The 25,928-nt window shown below is 42.9% G+C and overlaps 2 protein-coding genes across 8 annotated transcripts in view; one reads left to right on the top strand and one right to left on the bottom strand.

Moving 5' to 3' along the window:
• SUMF1 (sulfatase modifying factor 1) overlaps nucleotides 1–10,892 on the bottom strand; it is a 33,618-nt gene extending 22,726 nt beyond the window's left edge. Inside the window, exons 1-3 of the mRNA XM_065845870.2 lie at nucleotides 10,640–10,892; nucleotides 7,378–7,551; nucleotides 5,008–5,082 (exon numbers count right to left, since the gene is read on the bottom strand). Of these exons, the coding sequence (XP_065701942.1) occupies nucleotides 5,008–5,082; nucleotides 7,378–7,551; nucleotides 10,640–10,846 (456 nt within the window). The 5' untranslated portion in view covers nucleotides 10,847–10,892. The remainder of the gene's footprint in view (nucleotides 1–5,007; nucleotides 5,083–7,377; nucleotides 7,552–10,639) is intronic.
• Nucleotides 10,893–17,023: 6,131 nt separating this feature from the next.
• The window catches only part of ITPR1 (inositol 1,4,5-trisphosphate receptor type 1), a 174,680-nt gene continuing 165,775 nt past the window's right edge, over nucleotides 17,024–25,928 (top strand). For all 7 annotated transcript variants that reach the window (XM_071813188.1, XM_071813187.1, XM_071813182.1 and 4 more), the window contains exon 1: nucleotides 17,024–17,161. The gene's annotated coding sequence lies outside the window, so the exon portion shown is untranslated. The remainder of the gene's footprint in view (nucleotides 17,162–25,928) is intronic.

The following is a 25,928-nucleotide window of genomic DNA, read 5'->3' as shown; positions in this document are numbered from 1 at the left end:
CATGATTGTGAAAGTCTCCACCAAATCAATAATTTAGCCCACTGAAACAGCTTAGAAGTAGACAGTTGAGTATTTTTTTCCAGAAGAAAATACTTGATATTGCCAGTTTCTGCAATTCTACAGCAAGTCTCATGCTATTTATTACATCATTTAAAAGTTACAGCTCCCCAAAAGTTCTATTTAAAGAAGAATCTGTTTTCATTCTTGTTTTCTACAGTTTCTAGTCTCCCTCATTAGCTCAGAAATGAAAGCAAGAAGGGTTTTGTTTAATCTTGAATACTGATATTGTTTGCCTTGAGTTAGGTCCCAATATTTTAAAGTAGTTTGAAATTGCAGTACTGCACAAATGAAATGCAGCAGCTTTATAGAATAAGAATAAATACATTTTAAGTCATCAGTTCAAGAAAAGACTTCAGAGTTAATTGGAAACTAGCACTTTACTTTCACAAAGGGACCTTTTCTTTTGCATAAGGTCATTGAATCTCATGAAAACAGTGTAATACTTCACAGTTGTGTCAATCCTCCAAGAAAAATAACCAAAAATATTTGATGCTAGAATCCAGTAAGATTCATTAAGTGCAAGTTTTGGAATGCAAAGAAACTTCTTTTGAGGAACTGATATTCCTGGTGAGTTCCACCTCTGAAACTCTATTTTTCAGCCAACATCTGCACTCAAGTTAGTAATTTTTTCCAATAACCAAATGAATATGAGCTTCAAGAAAAAGAGGTGTACACAGATATATCTATAGCTGAGGCACAACCAATGCCCTGCTTTAAAGTTGCAGTTCACACTGATAAATATGGACTAACATTACTGGTAACTCCCAGTGAGACATGCTTCTTGCACTTTGTTCTTTGTCCCAATAGTGCAAGTACATAATGAGAAGACAGATTAACAGTTCAACAGCTCCATCTTCCCCACTCATTATATGGGATGTCCAAAGCCTTGGGGTTTGCAAGGCCTCTGAACAAGCAAAAGCCAAGTGTGGTAGAGCTGAAATTTACCCGAAAAGTAGCAATATTTGTCAACTTCCGCCTATGCATCTTACGTTGATATTTTAACAATATCAAACAAACTACACAGTAACCTACCTGCTCTCTTCCCAAGTCACAAATGTTATTATTGCATCCTGTCAGAAGGTACATTCTACACAGTAACCACTGCAAACACTAGCACTGCTACCTGCAAACATTGCTCATTTCATTACTAACTTGAAATACTCATTTGAAATGCAAAATGTTTTAATTGTTTTTAGAATGGGACTACACCCTTTAACTCAAAGGCTAGACGCACTGCTATCTAAAAGTAAATTGCACAGCTCAAGGCCACTGCAGAGGTTTCCATACAAAACTGAATGAAAATAGCATCCAGTAGTTCTAGATTGACCAGAACTCCCTAATAGTATTTGCACAAGTCTGACAATGAGCCAACTTCATTGCATTCTCAGACCAAAAATTCAATACCTCCTAAAGACTAATGAAGTATTCAGATTTGTGTGCTTTCAGTCTCTTCATTGCAGAGTTTATCTGGCCTTGAAGCAGAAATTAATTTTGCTATCTTTCACAAGCCAAGAATAAAAATGTTCCCACTACTCTCCAGTGAGCAAATCTGACTGTACTCGTATCTCTCTAAGTGCTATCCTGTTTACCTTTTTCATGGTAGCTGCACAGCAAGTGAAACTCTTGCAGTTATTTGCAAGAGCTCTCAAATCCCCTCATTGGCAAGCACGCCTCAGTACCTTCTCATTTCACAGACGCAATCCCCACACTTTTTGCTCTGGGATACATTAAAATGCCATATAAGTGGCATTTAACAATGCCATGGATTAATAGCACTGGGCATGCTTTTTCTCCTTCATCCTCAGCTCAGTCAGGGAGATAAAAGAGCAGGAAAACAGTTTCATAATAAAATAAGAATAGCAAAATCTCTACATTCTGAGCTTTTTTCATTTCCTCAAATTCCCTCAAAAGAGAAGAGAAAAAAAAAAAAAGCAGTATATCACTGAGTGCTTTATCTGTGACATCTAAACCAAAGGCCAAGTATCCAGGACAAGCCATAACTTAATAGCTGTAACAGATGCAGGAATTAGTAGCTTGTTTTAATCTGGAAGATGGAGAACTGATTTTAATAGGTGAAGCTATGAAAACCTGTTAAGCGCACACACCACCTTTTGATTTCAAAGGACCTTCTACCCTCACCCTAGAAAATTCCTTTCTAATTGAGAAGTCCTTGCCCATTCCATCATTAATACCCTCATCGCTTATAGTGCTACATTTTCACTCTGCCATGCTAGCATTGCAGACTTAGAGCCCAAAACTTAAACTTGAGTTCCCATGTAGGACATTTCAATTACTGGTTGCTACACCCCTTTTTAGTGCTTCCCTTCCAGAGCAGGGTTAGGTCCCACCTACATTCCTGCAGCAGGGGCTATCTAAGGAGACCACCTCACCTCCAGGAAATGCACACCCAAAGCTCCAACAATTATTCTGTGTGCTAAGCTAGTTTGCTCCTGCATTTGCTTTCTCCAGCCCCACCTCTGTTCTGATTTGGCTGTGCTTCCTTTCAGGGCCCATGATAAATTTGTCCAGTTTAAGAACTGGAGATGCCAAAGTAGCCAAATGGAGCAAACCCCCCAGGCACTCCCTAAAAGACACAAAGCACCTCATTATGTATAGGAACTGTTATACACCATTTGGTTCAGTATCTGCCCTGCCACCTTTCCTCAATTTTTTCACAGCATATGAAATGCTACTTCCAAAATACACACACCTGTTGCTCTTCCCTTATATTCACATCTGCATTTAGCACTCTTGTGTCTCAACTGGAGAAAAGCTTTACCAAAACATGTCTGAGCCACTAAGGCAAAGTAATAATCCAGTCCTTTCTCCCATCTGTTTGGTGAAGGGATTTTCAGTGTCAGTACCATACTGTTTTTCACACTCATAGTTACAATTCAAGAAGTACATACCATGAGCTAAAATATTAGTTGACTAAGGTGTACTTTGAGAAAAAAGCCATAATCCTCTCTATTGCTGATCATTACAATCTGCTGATACAAGCCAACCTCAGCCAATTTACATTTTTTCTGATTACGTTTGAATGGTTACACTGCAGTAGCCAAGTTTTAACATCTGCTCCTTTTTTTTTTTAAAAAAAAAAAAGTAATTGAATACTATTAGATTCCTTTCACATTTTTCCACAGCAAACACTAGTAGATTTTAAACATTTTGGGCACTGTAACAAGAAGCTAGCTTTTATTTTCTGTTGTTTAATCTAAGCTTGCAGATCCCTAGGAAGACTTTGCTTTTGCAGAACTCTTAAGAGTTCCTCCCCCATAGTTGGGATGCTTCTGCCTTTTAACAATAAGTTTCTTGCAAGTTGTCCATAGAAATGTGTTTCTTAAAAGCACTATCTATAGAAAATTGATAATGCATTTTATTAGTTAGGTCCAACAACACTTGTTCTAGCCTGCAAACTACACTGTCACAAAAACCAAAGACCCTCAAAACAACTAAGGTCTCTGCAGTACGCTCAACATTTATAATCTCTCACAGAAAATGTGTAGTATAACAGCAAAAAGACACAGTTTTGAGAAGCAGAAATATACAGATAAAATTCTGTGCTATATCTTCAGACATGAGCGATCTCTTTCCAGCTCTCCCCACGAACTGCCTTCTGACACCTCCTTGCAGGCAGAAGGTCCTTGCTAAAAGTCTGATTTCATGATTTGTAGCTGGTGAGGGGGCAGGAAGAAAGGAGGAAAACCAGTTTGTAGTTTCATTTTCACCTCCTCACAATATTATGTTTTAGAACATAAGTTTGTCCACAGCATCAGCATAAAGTTAAGAAGTGCCAAACTACAAGGCAGTCACTATTCCCCAGATCACTTAACCAAAATAATTAGTACAATCTTTGTGCCTATACTAACAATGGTCTGCATGCCAGTAATCAGCAAAATGACCTAATAATAAATTATTATAAACACGGCAAAAGGACAGGCTCCTTAAGTTTACTTTTAGCCAACACAGAAAACCTTCATAAAGAAGCAGCCAAAAAGACCAGTTGAGGCTCCATTCCAGCTCTCTGGTATAATACTTGTTCTGTTAGCATTACAGCCAACACTTGAAAATTTAGCTGACACACCCAGGAAACTGGCTCCCAACACTCTGTACGCTTTTATACAAATAGCCAAGACTGAGCTTACACCAGCATTCTCAGAGTTTGTTTGTTTGTTTTAAAACAGAGTGCCTGATTTAGGGATTTCTGCATCACAGAACTAGGACAGAAAAAAATAATTTCTCTAATACCAATGGCTGAATTTTCTGTTGTGAAGATAGGATGAGCCCATCTGCATTTATTCTATGTTCAATATCAGTGATGCTAGTATTTGGCAAGTCCAATTCAATTGCCTTATATCTCACAATACACATAGGCTAGTCCTGAATAAACTATTCTTGTAATCTTCCTTCCCTTGCAGCAGGAAACAAAACCTCACATTTTTGCCATTCACAACACATAATGACCTGGAAGGTTTCGAGAAGCCACACACATCACTCCATGGAGCCACTAATGACATCTGAATTTCTGAAACACCACTCTGTTAACACATAATGCAAATAAAAAGCCTTATATCTGCACCACTTACTACAGTCCTAAATATCTCTCATTTACGAGGCAAAAAGGAGTTGATACTAACTTTTGCCAATCAGGAGCAGATTTTCTAATTTTTTTTTTTTTTTGGTTTGGTTGGGGGTGTGTGTGTATTTTTTTTGTGTTGTTGTTGTTGGGTATTTAAAAAAAACCCACCCCCACACACACCAAAAAACATAATAGACCGCAAATCCTCCACACTTGAAGTCTATTATTCTAGGCAAAACACTCCTCCAGAAACCCCATTTTTGTACATGGCTTTGGGAATATCCCACAATTTAGATATTACTATCACAACTGCTAACACACCTATCCCAGTGACTGCTAAGTAAGTTTTACCCTGCTGTGTTACTCACTGCCTGGTGGATTTCAGCCTTCACTTCTTCACTCAGCATTCCCTCAAACACAAAGGAATCACCAAATTTTTCTGCCTGTAGAAATAAAAAAAAAGATTAAACCATATTATCAAAGGAATGTTATCTTTCAAATGCCACTCACATTTACAGTTTTGTCTTATCAAGGATAAGGAAATTCTAACAGTAATTTAAAGTTCTCTTTCAAGGAAGCTATTTTGGAACAGATGAGAACGTATTTCATCTCTGGATGCCATTGTTCTTCAACAGCCACTGGGCAGATGGCAGCCCACAGAGCTTCTGCAAATGTTTTTACGTCTATAATTAAAAGTGCAGTTCCAATTGTCCGAAGCTGCTTTAAAATGCTACAGTCAATAATCTAATATTTAGGGCATATTTAATTTTTCTTATTCTTTTCTTTGGGAATCACAACAAGGGACTTAAGCCTTGTCACTTACGGCTCCATCATCACAAGCACCATGTTTTAAAGTGCTGTAACAGTAGAAGAGTTAAAAGTAACCTAATCATTATATCTAGCATTTTATAAAGTAAAAAGAAACAGAAAATGCAAATCATTTCAATGAATCACGGTACATGATATTAATACAGGGTTTTTTCCTTGGTAGATTAAATGAATTAACACTCAAGGGAAGTCAAAATGTCCTATCAGAATTCAACACGTGCCCTTCTCAATTTCTTCATTTCATTACAGGCATTCAAAGACTAAGAATAATCACCATTGAGCTCCTTCTGCATGCTCAGAACTTTTCAAGCAGCACAGTCTGCAAGAAAGATCCCACTCACCACCCAAATTGCAAGAAATTTTAGCATATGACCATGATCTTTATACATTGACTTTCAGAAACTGAGAAGAAAAAAAGAGAAGAAAAAAAATACTTACTTTATCTCACTTGCCCAATCTGAAAGACCCACACAGTGGCAAACAAGTTCATCGTCTAAATGACCCCAGATTTCAGTCTGACAGCCACCACCAAGGGCTCTTTATATTTTTTTTTTTCAAGTTTGTTAAAAAATAAAATACTTTTGGTTCAACAAGATAGCTGTACATCTGGAGATTTTTTTTTATTCAGCTTTTCTATTTACTTTCAGGATTCAACTGCCAATGGAGTTCAGTCTAGTCCATAAGAAAAGAAAACCAAGAAGTAGGTTGGCTCTGTTTACCCACAGTAAGGAATGTGGACATTATTTAAATACACAAAAACCAACTCAGCCACATGCCACAAAAACAAAACAAAATAAACAACCCTGCAAAATCAGTGCTGTTTACTCTGAGTTTATTTTTCCACATCCAGCATAAAAGGGGGGCCTATGTGAGGGGGGAAGGGAGAAGGGGTAAGCAGAGCACCCAACTGTCTGAGCCAGACTCCATCTGATGCAATGCTACAGCCAAACACCACTGCACATGTGCTTATTCTAGAAGTCAGTTTGCATCAAGTAAGCCCTGTTCAAACTCAATATTGTTAGGCAAATTTGTTTCATAATTACTAAGAACTTCAAAATAGAAACAGTGCCGTAGCTAAAAGAAGCCCTTCATCCAACCAGAAGGATCCTGTCTTCCAAATGTGAACCAGTTTATCAAATGAATTCAGCAAAGTGCCTCATTTGAGACCTGATCATTACCAAAGCTTTTATTTGCTTAAAAGGCCTGTCACGGTTTTCTAAAAGTTGCGTAGGAACAGTCAACTGTCAGGAAAGATCAGAGCCTTATGCACAGGTAGCTTCCTTCTTGGGAGAACATTAGCATAATCTTTCTTAGGCCATTGTTCCCAGTAACATGCACAAAGCTATTATTATACTTGCTATTAAATCTTCTTTAGACAGCAGGTCTTTCTATTGCTCAGCTCATTAGATGTAGCTGCACTGAACTAGCCTGCAAAGTCCTCAGCTATCACAGTTTTTTAAATCCCTTCTCCCCTGTTCCCCTAAAATAAGGGAAATCTAACAACATAGTTATGCTGGTTAAAAAGATGCTCTAGGACCCAAAGGTGAAAACAACAATGACAACAAAATTCAACAACAACAAACACCTGCACAGACATCTTCACCCATCTGTCAGCTTCACTCAGGCTGCCTCAGTCACACTGCAGGGAAGACATTAGTTCCAATATCAAGGCACCCACTAAATGTAATAGTATTCAAATGCCCTTTCACACCCCTGGGCAGCAAGGCAAGACAATTTCATCTCTCCACTACTTGCACCAGAATATCCTAGTATGCAAATCCCAAGCAAGTATTGTGATGTCCTTCCAAAAACAAGACCAAGGAAAAAGAAAAAAAAAAACTTACATTTTTAACAGGGATTTTGCCAATACAGAGAAAGATGACAGGAGACTGTTTACCTTTCTGCCTTACCTCAGTAACATACCCAGTAGAATTCACAAATCTCTCAAAGTCCTCATTGCTGACCTCATAACGATCCATGTAGAAACTGTTAACGTGGACCTTTCTAACAGGCCACTCTCCATCTTGCTGTATTGCAGGCTCATCAGTGCCCATTGTGAACACTCCTCCTGGAATAACAACCATCTGCAGAGAAAAAACACCCAAAAGATTATGAAAATGAAAGACTGAAAAGTCTTTTATTGGTCTTACTCCTCCTCATCTTTAGAGGTGCTTTTCCTCTGAGCAGCATTGCACTGACAAAAACAGCACAACAAAACGGCAATGGTGGCATCTTGATCATCACCTGCTTGGAAAAATTAGCAAGTAGAGCTTGAATTGAGAATAAAACCCCCCATTTGTAGCTCTTTCTACATGAAGTCTGGGTAATTCAGAACTTTTACTGAGAGTAATGCTTGTGCTCTAACGAGGAAAAACCTGTTCCCTTCTGTACCTAAGAGCCAAGAAACAATCCAGAGCCCTTTCTACTCATTTTTAGATGAGGAATTTCAGCATTTTACTCTATTCCTAGGAAGGCTTGATGCATCAATGGAGAATTTGGAAATTAGGAAACTGTAAGTGTTGTTTTGTGGACAAGCCTGCACTTGTTTACATACTAAGTACACATGGCTTTTCATTTAATAACAGGCACGTGCAGCACTGTATTACCAACCACACTGCTCACTGGCAGGTAGACACAGCACCTGCACCTCTGTGTGCCAGAGATAAGATAAACTTTCAGGTAGGTTATATTCCACTCCTCTGCAAGACCAGCCTTAGGCAACAGTCTCAGGCTTCAGAAGTGAAGTATGAATGACAGTGTCAGTAACAGAATCAATTTTACAAGATGTTCCCTTCTGGAACAGGTTCAAAACTGATTCATCCTTTGCATATTGTGTTTTACCTAATAAGGGATTTGAGTATACTCTTATCTTATCAACCCAGCATTTCTCTTAGCCCAAATATGCCTAGAATGAGAAGAAATATATACAGTATCTCTGGAAATTAAGCTAGTCAGCAGTTATGCAATTATAGAGTAGTGTGCATGTGCAGTACCCAAAGGTGAAAAGGACAGAAGCGATGAAGACTACTTACTTCATCCTGAAGACCCCCTGAAAGACCACCAGAGGACACTGCGCATGATCAAAGTAGTTCCAAGGTGTTGCAATCGATGTTGCAATAAATGTTGAGTAACTATTACATATTCTGATGATCCTAATGAATATATGAATATGTATGTGAATGGACTGTATAAATACTGTGCAACTTAAAGTGACTGCTGAAGCCAGCTTTGGGTGCAAACCCCTGGTTTCCCAGCGCTGAAATAAAGCACCGCATATAACTACGCCTGTGGTTATGTGTCCTGATTGCTAACAACAGAATAACACTTTAGCTGTTTCAATAAGACTTTTTCACTTTAAGGCCTCAGCCAGTTTCCAGAAAAACAGCTTTAGTGGGCTCTTTCCAAGAAGACAAAGGCTCCAGAGGTTTTGTCATGCCTCTTCAAATGTTTTCTGAGAGCCCTCTAAAGACTACAAAACAAGCTTTAAAATGCTACACCCCTCACCCAAAGAACAAGAACACCTGTGTTGCCCACTCAGAAGCCTGTGCCGGAATGCAGAATGACAGCTCCAGCTATGTAGAACATGACCTGTCCATTGGGAAGATATTAAGGGCTAACACTATATCCAAGAGCTAGGCTGCCAAAAAGTTACCCCTCGTCGAGAGGTGAAAGAATTGGGGAAGAAAAGTCCCACTCCCTGTCTTTTCAGCACTTCTAAGCTACGTTCACCCCTTAACTCACACTGAACTCAGCTACCTCATTCCTCCTTGGCAAGGTGTAGAGGCTAGGAGTGGGTGAGCCCCCAAAAATGCCAGTACTGACAGGTATCCACTGTGGAAAATAATCTGGCATATCTCATTGCACCTGGACATACCCTGGCAGGGATCTGTGATCACATGCTACTCTTACAAGGAATTCAAGCAAGTGGAACAGTAACAGAACCTAAAATGAGAAAAGTCAGCTCTAAGAGACAGCAGCATTTTTTGCAAGATCCTGATGCTTGGTATGCAGGAAATTCAAGTCTAATAACAGAAATATTCACTAAGAAAGGAGTTTACAGGATAGGAGAATTCTAACACTACTCCAAAAGTATAGTTTAAATTCTGACAGAAAAAGAAGCCTGGGGTTTATATGTACAAGGGTTCAAACAAAATTCCATATACATGTTGCGGAACAAGACAGTACACAGCATATTAAAAGCAGCCAAACTGCAGAAATAGGGTTTTAAAAAATGTGAACTAATGTAAGATTATTTAAATGAAGATGTAGGTTCACAGAACCAAACAGGAACTTTGGACTTTAGACATACAGCCAGTTTGCAGCATGGCCTAGATTATAGAACCTCGATTCTTCTACAGTTGGAATTTTAGTTTTTTTTTTCCTTCCAAGATTCTCTTCATGAAGTTGGGTGCTTTAACCAAAACAGTTTATATAGATGCCCACAATGACTCATGAACCAGAAAGCCAAAAAGAATCATTAGTTGCTTTGCAGCTTCTGCAGTTTACTGTTACTTATGTTCACATCAGCTATCCAGCCCCTCTCCCTCATGAGAATTTGAAGTATCTGACATAACCTTACATATCCAATTCCATTGTTACTTCTCCACTATAGATCTCTTGTTTGGCTTGGCTCTCTCCCAGTGACACTTAAAATTCACACAACTTGCAAAAGGCATGTAAGAAGTGCTACAAATATATATATTTTTTCCTTTGAACTAACCACATTTGAAACTAGTTGCATCCTCATATCTTTCTCTCCACTAAAAAAAAAAAAAAAATAAATAAAATTGAGCACTTACAGATTGCCTTTAACTGAATCCATAAAAGGGCTTCAGGATAAATTTGCTTACATTTTTTAGGACTTAGGGAATGACAACGTGGTACAAAGTTGCAGCACTTCCTTCCTCTCTGCCGAGCGGCCCGGGTGACACCAGGGCTCCCTGAGAAGGCCAAGCGAGGCGGGACCAGCCAAAGCACCCCGGCCCAAGCCGCGGCTCTCAGGAGCTCGGCCCACGATGACTGCGAAGCACCTTTACTTGCTGTTTTTACACAGAGGCCAGCTCCGTCCTGCTGACCCCGGGCTCCCTCTCGCTCCCCGCCTCAGGGCGCGGTGACACCCGCCTCGCGGAGCAGCACGCGCGACACCCCCCACGCGCGCATCCCGCTGCTCACCGGCCCGCGCCCAGCGCTCCGGTCGCCGCCCGCCGCCGAGTACCGCCGAGCGGCTGCCTCCCGTCCGGCACCGCCACTGCCACCCCGGTTAGCGCTGCATCCGCAGTCCCCGCCGGGAGCTGCCTCCTCAGCTGCTCCGGCGGCCGCTGCCAGCCCCAGAAGAAGGCAGCAGGACAGCCAGACAGAGGCTGCTGCGGGCGCAGCCATATTGGTAGAGGCACCACGTGCCGCCAGCGGTCAGGTGATGAGCTGCTCCTTAAAGGGGCAGCACCGCCGCCCGGCGGGTATTTGGGTTGGTGCTGTGTACTTGGGTAGTTCTCTTGGCACTGCTCTTGCCCTGAGAAGGCTGTTCGTGCAGCTGCGGGAAAGCCGGGGTGCTACCGCCTGGTCGGGTTCCCCGGGACCCCACCGGCAGGTGCCTCAGGAGGTCCGCCCAGAGCGGCAGCGCGTGGCGGGGCGGGCTCGCGCGGGTCTCGCAGCGCGCGGAGCGCACGCGTGCTTGTAGAGGCGGGACAGGTACGAGAGGCTGTGAGGAGAAAGAAGAGCGGTCAGGGAGCCAGGGAGGCACTTCCCCGGCAGGTGCAGCCTGGGAGGGCGGCTCTGCTGCCCCCAGCGTCTGCTGTTTATTCAGGTTTGAAGTTTGTCTAAAATAACTAGGTGTTGAAGCAAACAGCCTAAATACAGCACCCAGATCTGTGCTTTTGCAAAGACACTGTACCCAGTGCTACCTGGTGAAGGATGTGGAGACCAAGTCTTATGAGGAGCGGCTGAGGGAACTGGGGTGGTTCAGCCTGGAGAGAAGTGAGGCTGAGGAGAGACCTTATCGCTGTCTACAACTACCTGAAAGGAGGTTGTAGCATGGAGGGGGTTGGTCTGTTCTCCTAAGTAGCAAGTGATGGGACAAGAGGAAATGGCCTCAGGTTGCCCAGGAGAGGTTTAGGTTGGATATTGGAAAAAACTTCATGGAAAGGGTTGTCAGGCAGTGGAACAGGCTGCCCAGGGAAGTGGTTGAATCACCATCCCTGGAGATGTCTAAAAGATGTGTGGATGAGGTTCTCAAGGACATGGTTGAGAGGTGAACTCAGCAGTGTGAGGTTAACAGCTGGACTCAATGACCTTAAAGGGCCTTTCCAACCAAAACAATTCTCTGATTCTATGTATTCTGTGTATATGGTATTCAAGTTTATTCAACATGTGTCTAGTACTTGTCACAGTTAACATTATCGAGAAAAATCTGTTCATGAAGTGAATGCAGATAGGTCTGTGTTCCTGAAAGTAACTTCTTAATTATCCATCAATATAATCCCTTAGCACAGTTGCTTACTGCTCATTACACCTCCACAGGAAAAAGATAGGGAAATGCAGATGCTGCCTTTTAAGTTTTCCCACACTGAGATGTCAGGAACTGCAACTAGAGGTCATTGTAATTGACCAATTATGTTATTCAGAAATATTTGTAGTAAGGGGAAGTTCCAATTGTACACAATTGGTACTGCTCAGCAGAAAGGAGGACTGGCCCTTTTGTAAACTCTCTTGGTAGTCATTGCTAGTAACTTGCACCAAGGAAAGTGTTCTTGAGGCCTCGGTTTCTAGCTGAGCACATCATTAATATCCATGGATGCTATAAGCACTTTCTTTCTCTTTTGCAGCAAATTGCTGCAACAAAACTGCAGCTGAAGGACAGCCAACAGCATGTAGATAGCGTAATGTCAGAGACTCATACAAGGTGCAGTTCTAAGGCCCAAAAAGTAAGTGCTTACACCTTTGACTGTATTCAGTAGCAGTATGTAATGTAAAAGTGTGGGCATGCCTTCCTCCTAAGAGTACCCTCATCTATATTAATGGGTGATGATGCAACTCGGTGTCATTTGAGAATAAGGGCTTAGGAAAAAACAAAGAAATGGTAAATTCTTTGGGCACTTCTGTCCTGGGATTTGGATTTTTTGTGCTTAAAAATGGATTTTACTAAGTATGACACAACCAGTCTTCATGGCAAAAACACCATCATGGAAGGGTGGAAAATATCATTGAAGGGGGAAAGAGGGAAACCTGCTTTTCTTTCTAAGTGAATATCAAATCCCATTACTGCAGTTTTGGGGTTTTGTACAGAAGTTTTCAGGGCAAGTGACTGAGAAGCAGTTTGTCACAAGCCAGGTGAGTGGCAACGTGATAGTGTGCAAGCCGAGCAGGTCAGGAATGGAAACATACATTATAGAGGCACAACAGCCTCCTACTTTGCCCTTGGGAGAGGTAGCAATCTGCTGTTAGTAGCAAGAAGCAAATTACTACTTACCTCTGTGCCAGCTCACCTGTCTGGGACTCTGTGATCAGAGTAAAGGCTCTTCCTGCTCACTGTCCCCCTGCTAAGGAGCTGGGGAGCAGCAGGTGCACCTGCCAGCTTTCTTGTGTGACAAAAATCCAAAGTCCTCCCATCTCATTCACAGGTAGAAAGGGTGCACTGCTTTTATGTTTCCCCTGATTCCTTGCACAGCCAAACCACAAAGCCTAAGGCAGCTGGTGATCAGCTGTCTCAATCCAGAGCTGTCAATACCTTCTGCATCAGGGAACTGCTAATGCCCTGTTTTCTTCATTTTTCCTGTACTTCACTGTAGTTGTTGAAGATGTTGTTGCTCTGTCATGTAAATCTTTACTTTGTGTGGAAGCTTCTGTTCAGGACTTTCAGCAGAATGGATTTTCCACTATGTTGAAATAAATCTCTACTCATTCTGTGGGATATTAATGCAAATACTTAATGTATATATAAAGATTAGGACTGTGCAGCAAAAAGCAGCATGACCATACTAAAGGAGGGTTTGTTTGGTATTAACACTGGGAAGGAATACTACTCAACTGTATTTGCTGTATGAAATTTTACTGTAGGTAAAATGACAGTGCTGGGAGTCTTCACAAGGATGCATTTCAATTATCCACCATTAGTCCCTTTTGCCCTGTGACGTACTTAGAAAAGCAACAGAGTGCAGAAAAAGAAATGAATACAAATTTAATTATAAAATCAACCCTGGCTGCTTCGGGTTTGGACAATGTAAATGTGCCTTTTATGTTGAAACAGTGATCTTCATAGAATCTCTATGAAAATGCAAAGTAGATATTGCTTATTTTCTCCTTCCAGATTTTCAATGCAATTGACAGAAATTACAGCAGAATCTAGGTATCCAAACTCTGCAGTCTTCTAGAACTGAAAACAGTCTGCCAGGATAACTTCCCCTTATTAAAGCCTTGGGATTCTGGCTGCATCATGATGGAATCCAGGAAAATCAGCTGATTTCCAGTGAGCTGGGACAGGTCTCTGGTGTATCTTGCCCACTCATTCTCATTGCTCATTTTTCTATAGTTCTTCTTTGCATCATTGCTGTACTTCCATCAGGAAGGTTTATGTTCCTTATTCTCTCAGGAGGCTAGATGAAATAATTACAATTACAGTTTGCTTCTGAGCAACATCCAACTTCCAGGGCATATTTCTGAGAACTTCTGCTGGTGTCATTTATTGATCATGTTTGTGCTTCTAAGTCATTTGTTCATGAGCAGCTAATCTCTTCCACAGAGGGTTTAATTACTCTCTTCCCTCACACTGAGTATACCATGCTTCAGGATTAAGACACTGATTTCACTCTTACTAAAATATTATAGAAATAAGAGACACTTCAGCACTTAGCTGAAAAGCTGAGATGTTGCCTAGCATTTGTCTCTGTTGTTAGTGGTGCTTTTCATCTCCTAGTGCTGCAGAGTTGGCATGGACAGCTCTGACAACAATGGGGAGCTTTTGTGATCATCTACAGCATCATGAAGACCAGCCACAAGTAAGATTGGACAGTTTGATTCTCAGAGTCCTGGTGGCTGCCCAGAATATCTTCTGTTCTCATTTTTCTTCCAGGGCTGCTGCTTGCGTGCAACCAACAGCAGAGGCAAAAAACCCATGCAAATGCACCCAGCAGGCTGGACTGATTTCTGTCCAAAATGGTCCAGAAAAGTCAACAGTTAATTGCAAATCTGGCAGCATAAAACAGAATAATATTGTTCTTAGTCTTGGCACGTAAGGCTTCAAACTTCATCCTAGCATATTTCATCCACGTTGAATTCACGTAATTGCTACAAATAAGGTAGTGATGGACCAGAATAAGGTTCAAAAAGGAGAAAAAGAACCGAGTTCTCCAATAGCAAAAAACCCCTCTCTTGCAAAGTGTTTCCCTTTGAATAAAATCAGATATGTGAATGGGCAAAACATCCGTATTATAGCACTCTAAAAACTCAAGTGATATCTACCAAGTAGCACTGTTTTTGCTATTTCCTCTCTGAACTCTTGAACAGTTCTCATTCCTTAGACCCTCTTTGTGTATCTGTTTGTGATCTAAGCCCAACTTCTTGTTTGCTTACTGAGCAAATCAGACTCTATTTGCTATCTTGGGGGCTACCTGCTGTAGTTCACATTATCAATGACACAGTTACTTTGAGAGAATAACTCTATGGTACTTCTGAGTGTGAATTTTTTCATTTGCTGACTGCCCTACCATTTTCTCTCTTCTTAAAGCTGTAAGATTATGGGAATCTTATGAACTCACTGTGCTTGCAGCTGCAGCGCAAAGCAAGTTCTTAAGAGAAATGGAAACATTTTCCACTTTCAGAAACTTTCATGATTGTCTTGTCTTTGCCAGCAGCCCTTCAAATCCAGCAAGTTCTTTGCAGTACTTAATCAGCATTTTTGGCTGAAGGGCCCTCGGTAGCACAACCTCCACAGCCTTTGAAGAACTGACCAAGACCCAGAGTAAATCTGGGAAATCCCCCCAGACCATGGCTTACTTTACATGCAATTTGTATCATACTGCTGCTGCTCTTCTGCAGCAGTCATTAATGAAGATATTTCAAGGCATACTGCTGGTGTAACCACTAAAGGTGTTCAGTGTGCAAAGCTCTTTGCCACTGGCTCTAGTGACAGTCCTTACATCACTGCCCAAGTGCACCAGACGTTCTAGCCTCAGCCTCCTGAACTCATCCAGAGATTAGATTTCATTACATGAGAATTCATTAGGATTACCTAATGATATTAGGCGACATTACTCTGCCAAATTTCTGATGAGTAATGGCTTGTAGTGTTGCAGCCATCATAGAACCCTATTCACTGACCTTCGCTTGAGTTCCTAAGTCATGGACTTCTACATATTCTTGCTTGATAGCCGTAACTGCAACTCCTCTGATGTTACTTTTTAATGAAGAACCATGAAGTGGTAGGTTGCTGTGAATCACAACACTTGTTGATCTGGACTTACTCCCTTTCCTCAGCGGGTCCATGCTGAGCATGGCAGCAGCCGTGACACACCGTGTCCTGCCCGTTCTCTGAGGCAGCGAGTGGGTGCGGGTGGAAGGGAGAGGAGGGAAATGTTTTCTTCACGTTGTGCCAATTAAAGTGATACAGCAGTTCTGTGGCGCAAACATCGCATCCACCTCTGCAAGGCACTTTGTGCTGCCAAACAGCCAGTGTGCCCTACAGAGGGCATAAAAATTGTATTATTGTGGACTATAGACCTTGACTAATATTTTAAGGACAAATAATTGCATAATGTAATAAATAAAAGGAAATATTACTTTTTTTTTGCCACTACTGGTCATTCTGGCTGAAATTGTATTGTAGGTCAGTAGACAAGCTTTAATGTTAGCAGCATCCCTGTGCCAGATAGTCTTACTGAAGAGATTTTACTTGGTTTAGTAAAACTCACTACTTTCAAAGTTTTAAACTGTTCTTCTGCAAAATAGCCGGTTTACCCCACATGACCGCGCTTCCACACAGCTGACCGTTCTCAGGCTCTTATCTTCCAGTACTTAATTGAATTATCCCAGAAGCGAAAGCTGGGTGTGTAAACAACCTTGTGAAATCTCAATCCCTTCTATCTGAGCGCAAGAGTTTAAGCGTCATCTCTCCGCTATCTTGCATTTCCCAAACTGTGCTAAGACCTGCGTTTACTAAGTATTTATATTCCCTGGCTTGATTTTCTTGAAGTCTGTGTTGCTGGCAAGGCTGTGCCGGTGCATCCCGCTGCTCCTCGACGGCAGGGGGGCGCTTCAGGAGCCGTCGCCCGGTGCCAGGGCTCTGTGCAAAGCCCCCCCCAGACGAAATACAGTGTCGAGGCCCCAAAACTTAGGACGTGTCGAACGCACCGACATGTCAGAGTCCCGGCTGCCCGTGGAGCCCGCAGCACCGGCCCCGCTCCGGGGGTCGCCCTGGCGGTGGCTCGGGGCGCGGCGCGTTGCACGCCGGGAGTTGTAGTCCCACGGGGCCCTTCCCCGCGGCGTGCGGTGCCGCCAGGACTGCGTTACCCAGAGAGCCCCGCGGCGCTATATAAGGCGCGGCGGCGAGCTCGGAGTGCAGTAACCATGTGGATGTGCAGCTGAGGCGGTGGCGGGTGGGGGGAGCTGGGTGCAGCCTTCATCCTAACGGGACTGGGCAGCGCCGCGCCGCCAGCATGGGGCTACCGAGCCGCCGCTAGCCCTCCCCGCCGCCACAGGAGCCAGGTAGGGTGGGAGGGGGGTGGGCAGGCAAGGGCCGCGGCAGTGGCTGGAGAGGGAGGCGGCGAGCCCGCCCCGTTCCGCTCTGGCCGCTGGGGCAGCCCCACTCTTGTGTGTCCGGGGCGGGGGTCCGGGGGCTGCGGTGGAGACGGGGATGCCCGGCCGCGGCAGCCCCTGCGGGACGGGGCAGAGAGCTCTCCGTCCTTCTGGCTCTGTAGTGCTTGTCCTGGCCCGGCCGTGCCGGGTGGAGCGGGCAACAATGCCGGCCCGGGCCGGGGTCGCCGCCCGGGACTCGCCGCAGCTCCGCGGGACGGCCGAGGCCTCGGCGGTGTCCGCTCCGACTTTGCCCATGTTTTTCCTCTTGTACTTGAGACGCAGTTGCAGGGGATGTTTGGCGTTATGTAAACACTTGTGAGCACTGATGGGGACTTGGCTATGGGCGATCTTATTCTTAAATGGTCAAAAGCTGGGCAACTGTGGGTGGATATTTCTGAGGGTCTTGGTAACTGGTCTGACAGGCCAAATATTTAGCTGTTTCCTGGACTACAATAACTGTACTTCAGCGCGGGGGGGCACGTGTGCATTCCCCATGTATGTGGGATGCATCATAATTCTGAGAGGGTTTATGTCTTAACGATAAAAGCTTAATTATTGCTAATTGATCGAGATATCTGTGGCCTGAAGCCGGCTTTGTGGTTCCCCTGTGCAGGGAGGCTGCCTGTGCCTGTTGCGCCTCGAACCCTTGTTGTGTTCCCCTGGGTGCAGGGGCACTTGATGCAGTGGCAATGGCTTGGGGTCTGTCAGGCTCTCCTCTCTAGCACAAAACCAAACACATATTCTTTCCCCCGTGTGGGCTTATTCTGACTCACAGTAGTTTGTACAAAGTACTCCAACAGGTGAAAGGTTTGAAATACTGCATCAAATACATGACATGCCACACTGTGCAGCGTTTCACATGTGCCCGCTCAGCTGCAGATGGGTTGGGCTGTGGTGTTGCTTCTTGCGAATCAGGAAGGGGAAATGTGGCTAATACGGTCAAGATCCTGGCCTTATGAGGATACAGGGACTTGAAGTCGTGTGGAGTAATGTGTGTGTGTCATATCTGTTCTTTATATTTATTAATGAGGACCAGTACTTGTGTTTTCGTTTCTTAAATGTGCATTTTGTTATTTGCCTTTGAGGTTTTTTCCTGTGTTTGGAAATTTGCCTGGTGTCCCAGGACTTCCAAACCCGTTGAGCCAAAAGACTCACTGACTCAGAGCCCAGTCCGAAGGCCCACATCTCAATTGCTTTCCACGCCAGGTTCAGCTGCGTGAGTGCGGTATGCCATGTGGAGCCAGTATCAATGTCTTTACCTTGGTGGTTCCTCTGTGGCTACTGGACACTGAATTTTTTACTTGTTTTCTGAACCTCTGTGCCAGTTTTTCAGGTTCTAAATGCTCGGTGGTTTTGCTGGTGTAAGGTCAGTTCCTGAAACAATAGAAATATTGCATGGCATAGTGATTGTAGCAAAGCATTGGTTGTCCAACACTGGTTGTTCAGTGAGTGGAGAGAACTGGTGGCATCGATCAGGCCAAAACTTCTGGCATAACAGTACAATTGACAAAACAAATGGAAAAGTTGCATGCTGCAGAGACCAGTGACTTGGCGTGAATGCATAGCGGTCCCTGTGTGTAAACTGACAAAGGAGTGGTTGTGGAAATGAGAAACACAGTTCCAGTGTTTTTCAAAGCAAGCTGTTATAGGAACACTGTCAAGTAAGCTGTTTGAGCTGATTATTTCTTGTGTGTTCTTTAAGCCATCTTTTGTTTGTCAACAACAATATTTTTCTTGTTAAAATACCTTATTCCTTCCTGAGATTTAAGTTTTTACTTAGATGAGTTTTAATCATCTGCTTGTTTTGCAGTGCTGATTAAGTCTTGAAATAGGGAGTGATCTGGTTTCCTCTTACAGGGCTTCATAAATTAGGAAGTAAACAGCAAGAGTAACTTTGGTTGCCTTTGCAATCGTGGGGTGGAGCTTAAATGTGGGAAATATTATATTTTTCAAAATATGCTAGTCCTGTACATCATCACTGGAGGGTGGAAAAGGCTCTAGTGAAAAACTCTGAAGGGGGGTGAGCACTTGGTTCATTAATTCGGGGACCGTTGTTGGAGCTGCAGGTGCATAGAGGAGGAGAGCTGGGACTGATGGGCAGGGCGGAGAGTGGTGTAAATGACTGCTGGGGTCTCTAGCTGTAAACGAGAAGAGTAATGCGATCTTATTCATGGCACCATCAGTCCTCTCACATCACATCAACAAATCTGTGTTTGTGTGGGGTGGGGTAGACTAGAAAGTGGAGAAAAAGAGTTTAGGTGAAGAAACTGAATCTTGAGTCCTGGCTGCTTGCAGGTGCCATCACAACTTACAGTGAGCCTTGCAAGCAGAGAAGCCATGCTGCTGTGTGGTGTGAGGTCTTGGTCAAACTTTATACCGGGTATCTTGAGCACTTATCTTGTACCTGCTCTTCGATGAAGCAGGTGCAGCCCGTTCCAGTTGATGTGTTGGCTATGCGGTTCCCCTGTGATGCTGTGCATGGTAATTCTTCAGTGCACAGCATATTCCTTAGGAGTATCTGATGTGTCAAGTTGCAAAGTGTACTGGAGTCTTTGAGACATTATTACCCCATAAATATAAGGTAGTTGTAGTTGTAGGATTGTGTCTTAAAGACAGGAGGAATCTGAAGATCCTGTGGGAGGTGGGATGAGGGTAGTGGCTCTGTAGTAGCTGGTAGACGAGCTGCTCACTCGCCTGTGGGTGAGTGTAAGGGAAGGCAGCTTCACCAAAGCAGCTTACGGAGACCAGAGGGGTTTAGAGGTAGAAAGTGGTGTGCTGCTGGGAAGTTATGTAAATGTAATGTTTCTGTCACAATGTGACTGTGTTATTAGTCCAGTTTTGTAAAAATCTGCGTTACAATACATTCCAAATGAGTTTCTTCTGCTGCTGAGATAGCACCTTTGCTAGTTTCTGTTGCTTCAGTAGCTTGGAGCCTTTTTTTCTGACTTATTTTTTTGTGTGCTTGTGATAGTACAGGAGAAGAGTTTAAAAGCCATTGAGCAGTCTCCTATAGTGGTCTGTGCTGGGTACACAGGTCCTGCTTTGCTGGGTGCTGTAAAGAAGACTTGAAAAAGCAGCAGACACTATCCTCGGCTGCTAAGCTGAATCCTGTCTGTGTCCATAGCTATTCAAAATGATTCCTGTGCTCTTCTGCCGTGCTTCTCCCAGATGCTGCTGCAGGAGGCAGGATGCCAAACAGCACCAGCTTTGATCTGCCTCAGAATTCCTTTCTGATTTATATTTCCAACGGATGCTACAAAAGCACTACAGCAGTTATTGCCTGGTTCTCTGACTTGGCACGGGTGGATGGTGGCTGGATATGGAGGCAGAACTCCCTTTCCAAGGTGCTGTGACTGCTCATTGGATTGGCAGAGGCAGCCGCAGGAAGCGTGTGTTGTTCTTGATTGTTGTGTACCTGTGGAGAAATTACATTTCTAGGTCTTCAGAACTGTAGTGTTTTATGGGACTAAATTCCTTGGGAGAAAAAAAATTAAGATCAAAACTACATGAACTGTAATGCAGAAGACTAAAGCTGCAAAATTCAGTTGTGGATTCTGAACTCAGAAAAGTTTCATTTTCATAGTTGTGGTTTTGGTTAAGCCTATCAAAACTTAGATCAAGACTCATTTTTCCTTCCTAACAGTGTTAAATGGAGAGTAGAATGTCACTTCAGATCTCAGCAAGTTAACCCTCCAGAGAGAAAAATACGTTAGAAATGTTGATGGAAGTGTGCATTACTTTGCTAATTTTTGTCTTGCAGTGATGTAACTGCATCCTCGAATGCTGGAATGTCAACGTGAGGAGTGTGGCAGAAAGCTGAGTGTTGATACCTCACTGATCATTGGGCTGAGCAGGTTATAGAAGGATGGTGAATAGATCCAAGAAAGCTGAATGCCAGATGAAGCAAGTTCTGGGATAGGATGCTGCATAATATTGTTCCTCTCAGAGTAACCTGATACTGAGCTATAAGGAAAGAGCCTTGGCTGCTGGATCCAGATGTGATGATGTACACAAACATTTCATTCTGTCTTCATCCTTGCCATGTGCAAGATGTCTGCAGTCAGAGACTGTAATCACTGTGTGTATACATGTAAGAGATTTCTGATCACAGTAGGCCAAAAAATGCCTACTGCCAAAAGGCTGTAGCTTTTTTTTTTTCTAATTAATTTCTGGGAATTGTTTAGTAGCAGTGTAGTATGAAACTTTTGCAAACCTTTCTTTTGTACCTTGGCCCATTCTTAATAATTTCACAAATCTGCCAAGAAGTTCTGAAGAAAGAAGTTTTGATTGTAGTCCGGGTATGTCCTGTCTGCATCCCACTTCTCTCTATGGGAAGAGATGTATGGGCACAAAGACGGATACTCGAGTTGGTTGATGATGTGTGGTCTGAAGGGTTAGTTGAAATCTTATGATTAAAATAACACCGCAGTCCTTGGCCACTTCTCTGTCTGTAAGGGTTGAGTAGATTCAGTTGCTAATGCTCTTTATGCGATAAGGTTGTGCAGTATTTTCGACCTTCGCTTCAAAAGAATGACCCATGCTTGCATTCTAGGAGAGTACTGTTGGGGGGCCAACATGTAGAACTCAACCTGGGAACTGCAGCATTCATCTGTAACGGAGCCCAAGCCATCAGGGTTTTTTTTTTAGATCAGCAGGGCTCAAAGTAGGTCCCCTGGCCACCAGTGGTTCTCCACACGTGCTGATCATGTGCTGGTAGTGGCTCCTCCTCTTCGGCTGCTTGTCACGGGCACTTAGACTTTAGTCTGCAGACCTGGGTGCCCACTGAGGTGTCTAGGAGAGCAGCGAGCTTACCCTTCTAGGGTTGCTGCATCTAGAGGACGAGAGAAGACTTACAAGCATTCAATAGGAGAGGCTTGCAAGTGGAAGAAAAGCTTTAACTTGATTTGCGGTGGGAACCCAAGGCTACCAGGAGGAATCCAGCAAAGCCCAACCCTGGAAAACGACACCAGTACCACCATGGAGGAGAGAGAACCTCCACCCAGGTGCAGTATTGGTGAAGGGAGAAATGGGAGGTGTAGGACATGGGAAGGGTGTTAGTGTTCGGCAGGTAGGGTCAGAGGCAGATGAAGGTTAGTAAGATGGACAGACAGAAGGAAAATACTCTAGGTCAATTTAGGGAGTACTGCATTCACTAGAGAGTGTGTAACTTGTGAGGAAGGAAGCTTGAAGGCTTGATGCAGGGAATGGGACTGAGGAGATAGCCCGTTCTGTGGTAAAGCCTCAGCAGATACATGGCCAGGCAAAATGAAATCAGGACTGTTCTGTACCCTCTTCTTCCCTGGCCATTTTTCTTCCTTGGCCAAACTCCAGTTGGTGTTATGAACCAAGCTTGCTCTCTTTCCCCATGACATTGGCTGCCCTGTTGCTTTTGGCGTGTTCCAACTCTCTCCTTCTAATAGAAATACGCTGGAAAACATTGTGTGCTTGTAGGGGCCTCGTCCAGAGGCTGACGTCTGAGCTGCCTTCTCCGATCAGGGTTAGAGCCAGTAAGTACAAACTTCAGTAAGTATCAACTTCAGTTAAGTGCTTCTTTCTTTTAATGGAATTAAAAAGATGCTGTCACATCATACTTGTTTTGAAACAAAAAAAAAAAGTGTTTTTTTTTTTCCCCTGATAGTGTATCTCTAATAGATTTTCTTCTTTCAGCTTTCTGCAGATGCCTGCAATAGGATCCGTCAGTCATGTTTCTTACATCAGTCTGATGGCTGCTGTATAACATATCATCATCAAAGTATAACTTCTGTCAAGAGTATTGTTATGAGTGTGTTACTTGCAACCTGAATTTTCTGTAACTAGCTTGTCTGGTTGCACTAGGAAAATAAAAAAATGCAGGTGCTCTTTCTGAGGAGGAAAGGATGTTGTGCATGTTTGCTTTCCTGTACTGAGGATTTATTGAGGTTTAAGTTAACGAAATTAGTTATATTTTTTGTTTATCATTTTTTCTTAAACTGACTTTTGTTGCATCTATGACATAGTCACTTCTGAATAACTTTGTCATTAGTATGGTAAAAAAAACCTATTTGTCTGTGGAGTGGCAAATAGTATGAATAGAGCATAATTAACATCGCCATTATTTTGCTGTATGAATTTATAGCCTCTTCTAACTTCCTTCAAAAAAAGCAGGAAACATATGCTTGATTAAATGTGCAAAGAGACTGAGTTTCCTCCTGGGAGAAGAGGGTAGATTGGGGGTTTGGGAGACCTGGATTCAGACCTGGCCTCTGAGTCTGATCCACTGTGTGTCCTTGAGAAAGTCGTGCTGCCCCCTCCTCCCCCTTCCACAGCCCCCATCTTGCCTCTTCAGACTGCAAACTGAAGGCAGCAAATCTGCTGCATTATAAGCGTTAGGAGGAAAAATACTTTATCTGAGAAAGTGCATTTCTCCTCTTTAATCTAACGGTTCATCAAATGACAATTTGCCGGCAGATAGCAGGCTCCTTGGCATGAAAGGTTGCAGTTAAATGGAAAACAAGATGATGTGGTAGATAAAGGAACCATGCTGATTTTTTTTTTTAACATGTGTAATCTCTGAAATGTAACTTACGCACATATGTGCATAAAATCAGCAGTGCTGAACCCTCTCAAAACGTAATGTAGTTCCTGAACTGCCTCACGCTCCAAGCGTGCGAGGGTGAGGAGGGTGAAGATCCCGATGTTTGAGACTGCGTGGCTGTGGGCTCCTGGTGCTGCTGGTATTTTCTGTGTGCTACCAACAGCATCGGTGGCTGAGAAACTGCAGGAGTTCGTTCTGCTCTTGGCTTGGTACTCAGCTGAGGAGTGAACAGGATTCCCTGAGCTGGCCCACGCGGTGCCCTGACCCAGCTGCCCAAAATCTGTCCTGTTTGTCTTCTCCTGTGTGTTCAAAGAGCTCCTTTTAGATTTGCTAAATCAGAAGCTTTGCAAAATGACAGTGCTCTGTCCTGCAGCCCCAGAGAGTCATTATTCACTAGATGATCTTTTAAATAGGGCACTTCCTCCTGGCTTTGGCTGTTTTAATGGGATTCTTTTGAATCTTTCTCACAGTGCTCAGAGAGGAAATATTCCCTTATTTTTATTGAAATAAGAATGGGAAACATCAGGGTTTGATTTCAATTTTTAAAGAGTTAGTTGCACCTGTAAAAATAGATACAGAATGCTGGGAGGGTATTATCATGAGGCCATGGAAATAATCAGAGAAATATTAGTTAGGAGAAACATTCAATCAAGCCCATAGGACCAAATTTTCAGCCAAGTAATTTTGTAATAAGGTTTGAATTTACCAAATTGTTTAAGCATTGGACATTCACTTGAATCTAAGGAGTCAGGGTTTGGGTACCTTTGCGAAAATGTTTGCTTGCTTGGTCTAATTTACAAGTATTAAGGACCTGATTCCGTTTGATTCAAACACACCAGCATACCTTGTCTTGTGGGTTCTCAGTTGATCCAGTCTTGGTGCAGTGTTATTTATCTGTTAATTTTTGGGTGGTTCTTCAAATACATGGCAGTAGCTTATGCCATTAAGTTGTCCTTTATGTTTGCTTTTTTGTTCTCTCTCTACTCTTAAACTCTGATCTTTTTTTTCCATTAAAAATGGAACCAAAATTAAACTTCCACTGTGGAGTTTCCTGTCTGCAGGAATGAAGTTGAAGCAGTTATGTACAGTTTGAGATTCTATTATTACCTAAATGACCTAAATAGTGAAAAAGAGTTTGATAAAGTGCTGCTCCAATTTCTGTAACAGTACATATAAAATTGCCAGTCTCTATTTAATTGAGCACTAAACCACAGTGAAAATATGATAATAGAGAATTGAGTACATCTTGGGACTGCAGGGCACAGCAAGGAGCTCTTTTGCTCAAAACAAACATCATTAGAACCATCTTAAAAATATTAAGTCATTTGTATCCCAGTTGCTGGAAATCAAACCATCAGCAATAAGACATATTTGGTTTTGTTTATTTTACAAATAGGATTTGTAGTCATAGGTTCAAGTATTAAAATCCCCCACAAAACAGACACGTGAGATGTGGTATCAGCTAAGTAGCTTCAGAATCTCTGAAAAGCATTTCAGCATTAAATGGCTTGAGATGAGGAACAGCATGCTGCAGAAATCCTGTTACAATCAGTCCCAGTACAGAGGGACTTCAAAAGGGGGCCTTGACTCCGCTGTTCAAGGAAGGCAAACTTTCAGCATTGCTCTGATGCCTGTTTTTTCTGACTTAGCATCAGCATCTAGATAAGTTATGGGAGAAATCAGTCTGAAATGTTTACAAAGCAGTTGCATTTCCCATTATGTGATCTTCAAAAAGCAGCTGTCTCATTAAGGTATTTGATATTTAACAGTCAGTTTGATTTCTGCTTGTACTTTTAATTCTGCTTTAACTACCATTATGAAATGTGTTTTCATGAGAAAATGGATTGAAGTGACTCAGAGTTGAATTTCAGTGACTGTATCAAACTTAGACTGGCTTATTCAAGGCCATCAGGCTAAGTGTATGATCTGCTTGTTCCCTGAAATATGGCTGAGTTCTTTCAGTCTTCCCAAAAGCGGATGGGAACAGTTATGAGGGAGAGTCTGAAGAACTTCCCCCTGGGTTTGGAGAGGAATGGTAGTGCTGATGGTAAAGGGCTTTGTACAAACCCTGTCAAAGTGCTTAGTTTGCATTTCAAGATTGGT

This window comes from Patagioenas fasciata, chromosome 10 (genome assembly GCF_037038585.1).
Source record: "Patagioenas fasciata isolate bPatFas1 chromosome 10, bPatFas1.hap1, whole genome shotgun sequence".
In the NCBI taxonomy this organism is placed as follows: Eukaryota; Metazoa; Chordata; class Aves; order Columbiformes; family Columbidae; genus Patagioenas; species Patagioenas fasciata.
Note: the sequence above shows the minus strand (reverse complement) of the source record. Positions and strands in the feature narration are given on the sequence as shown.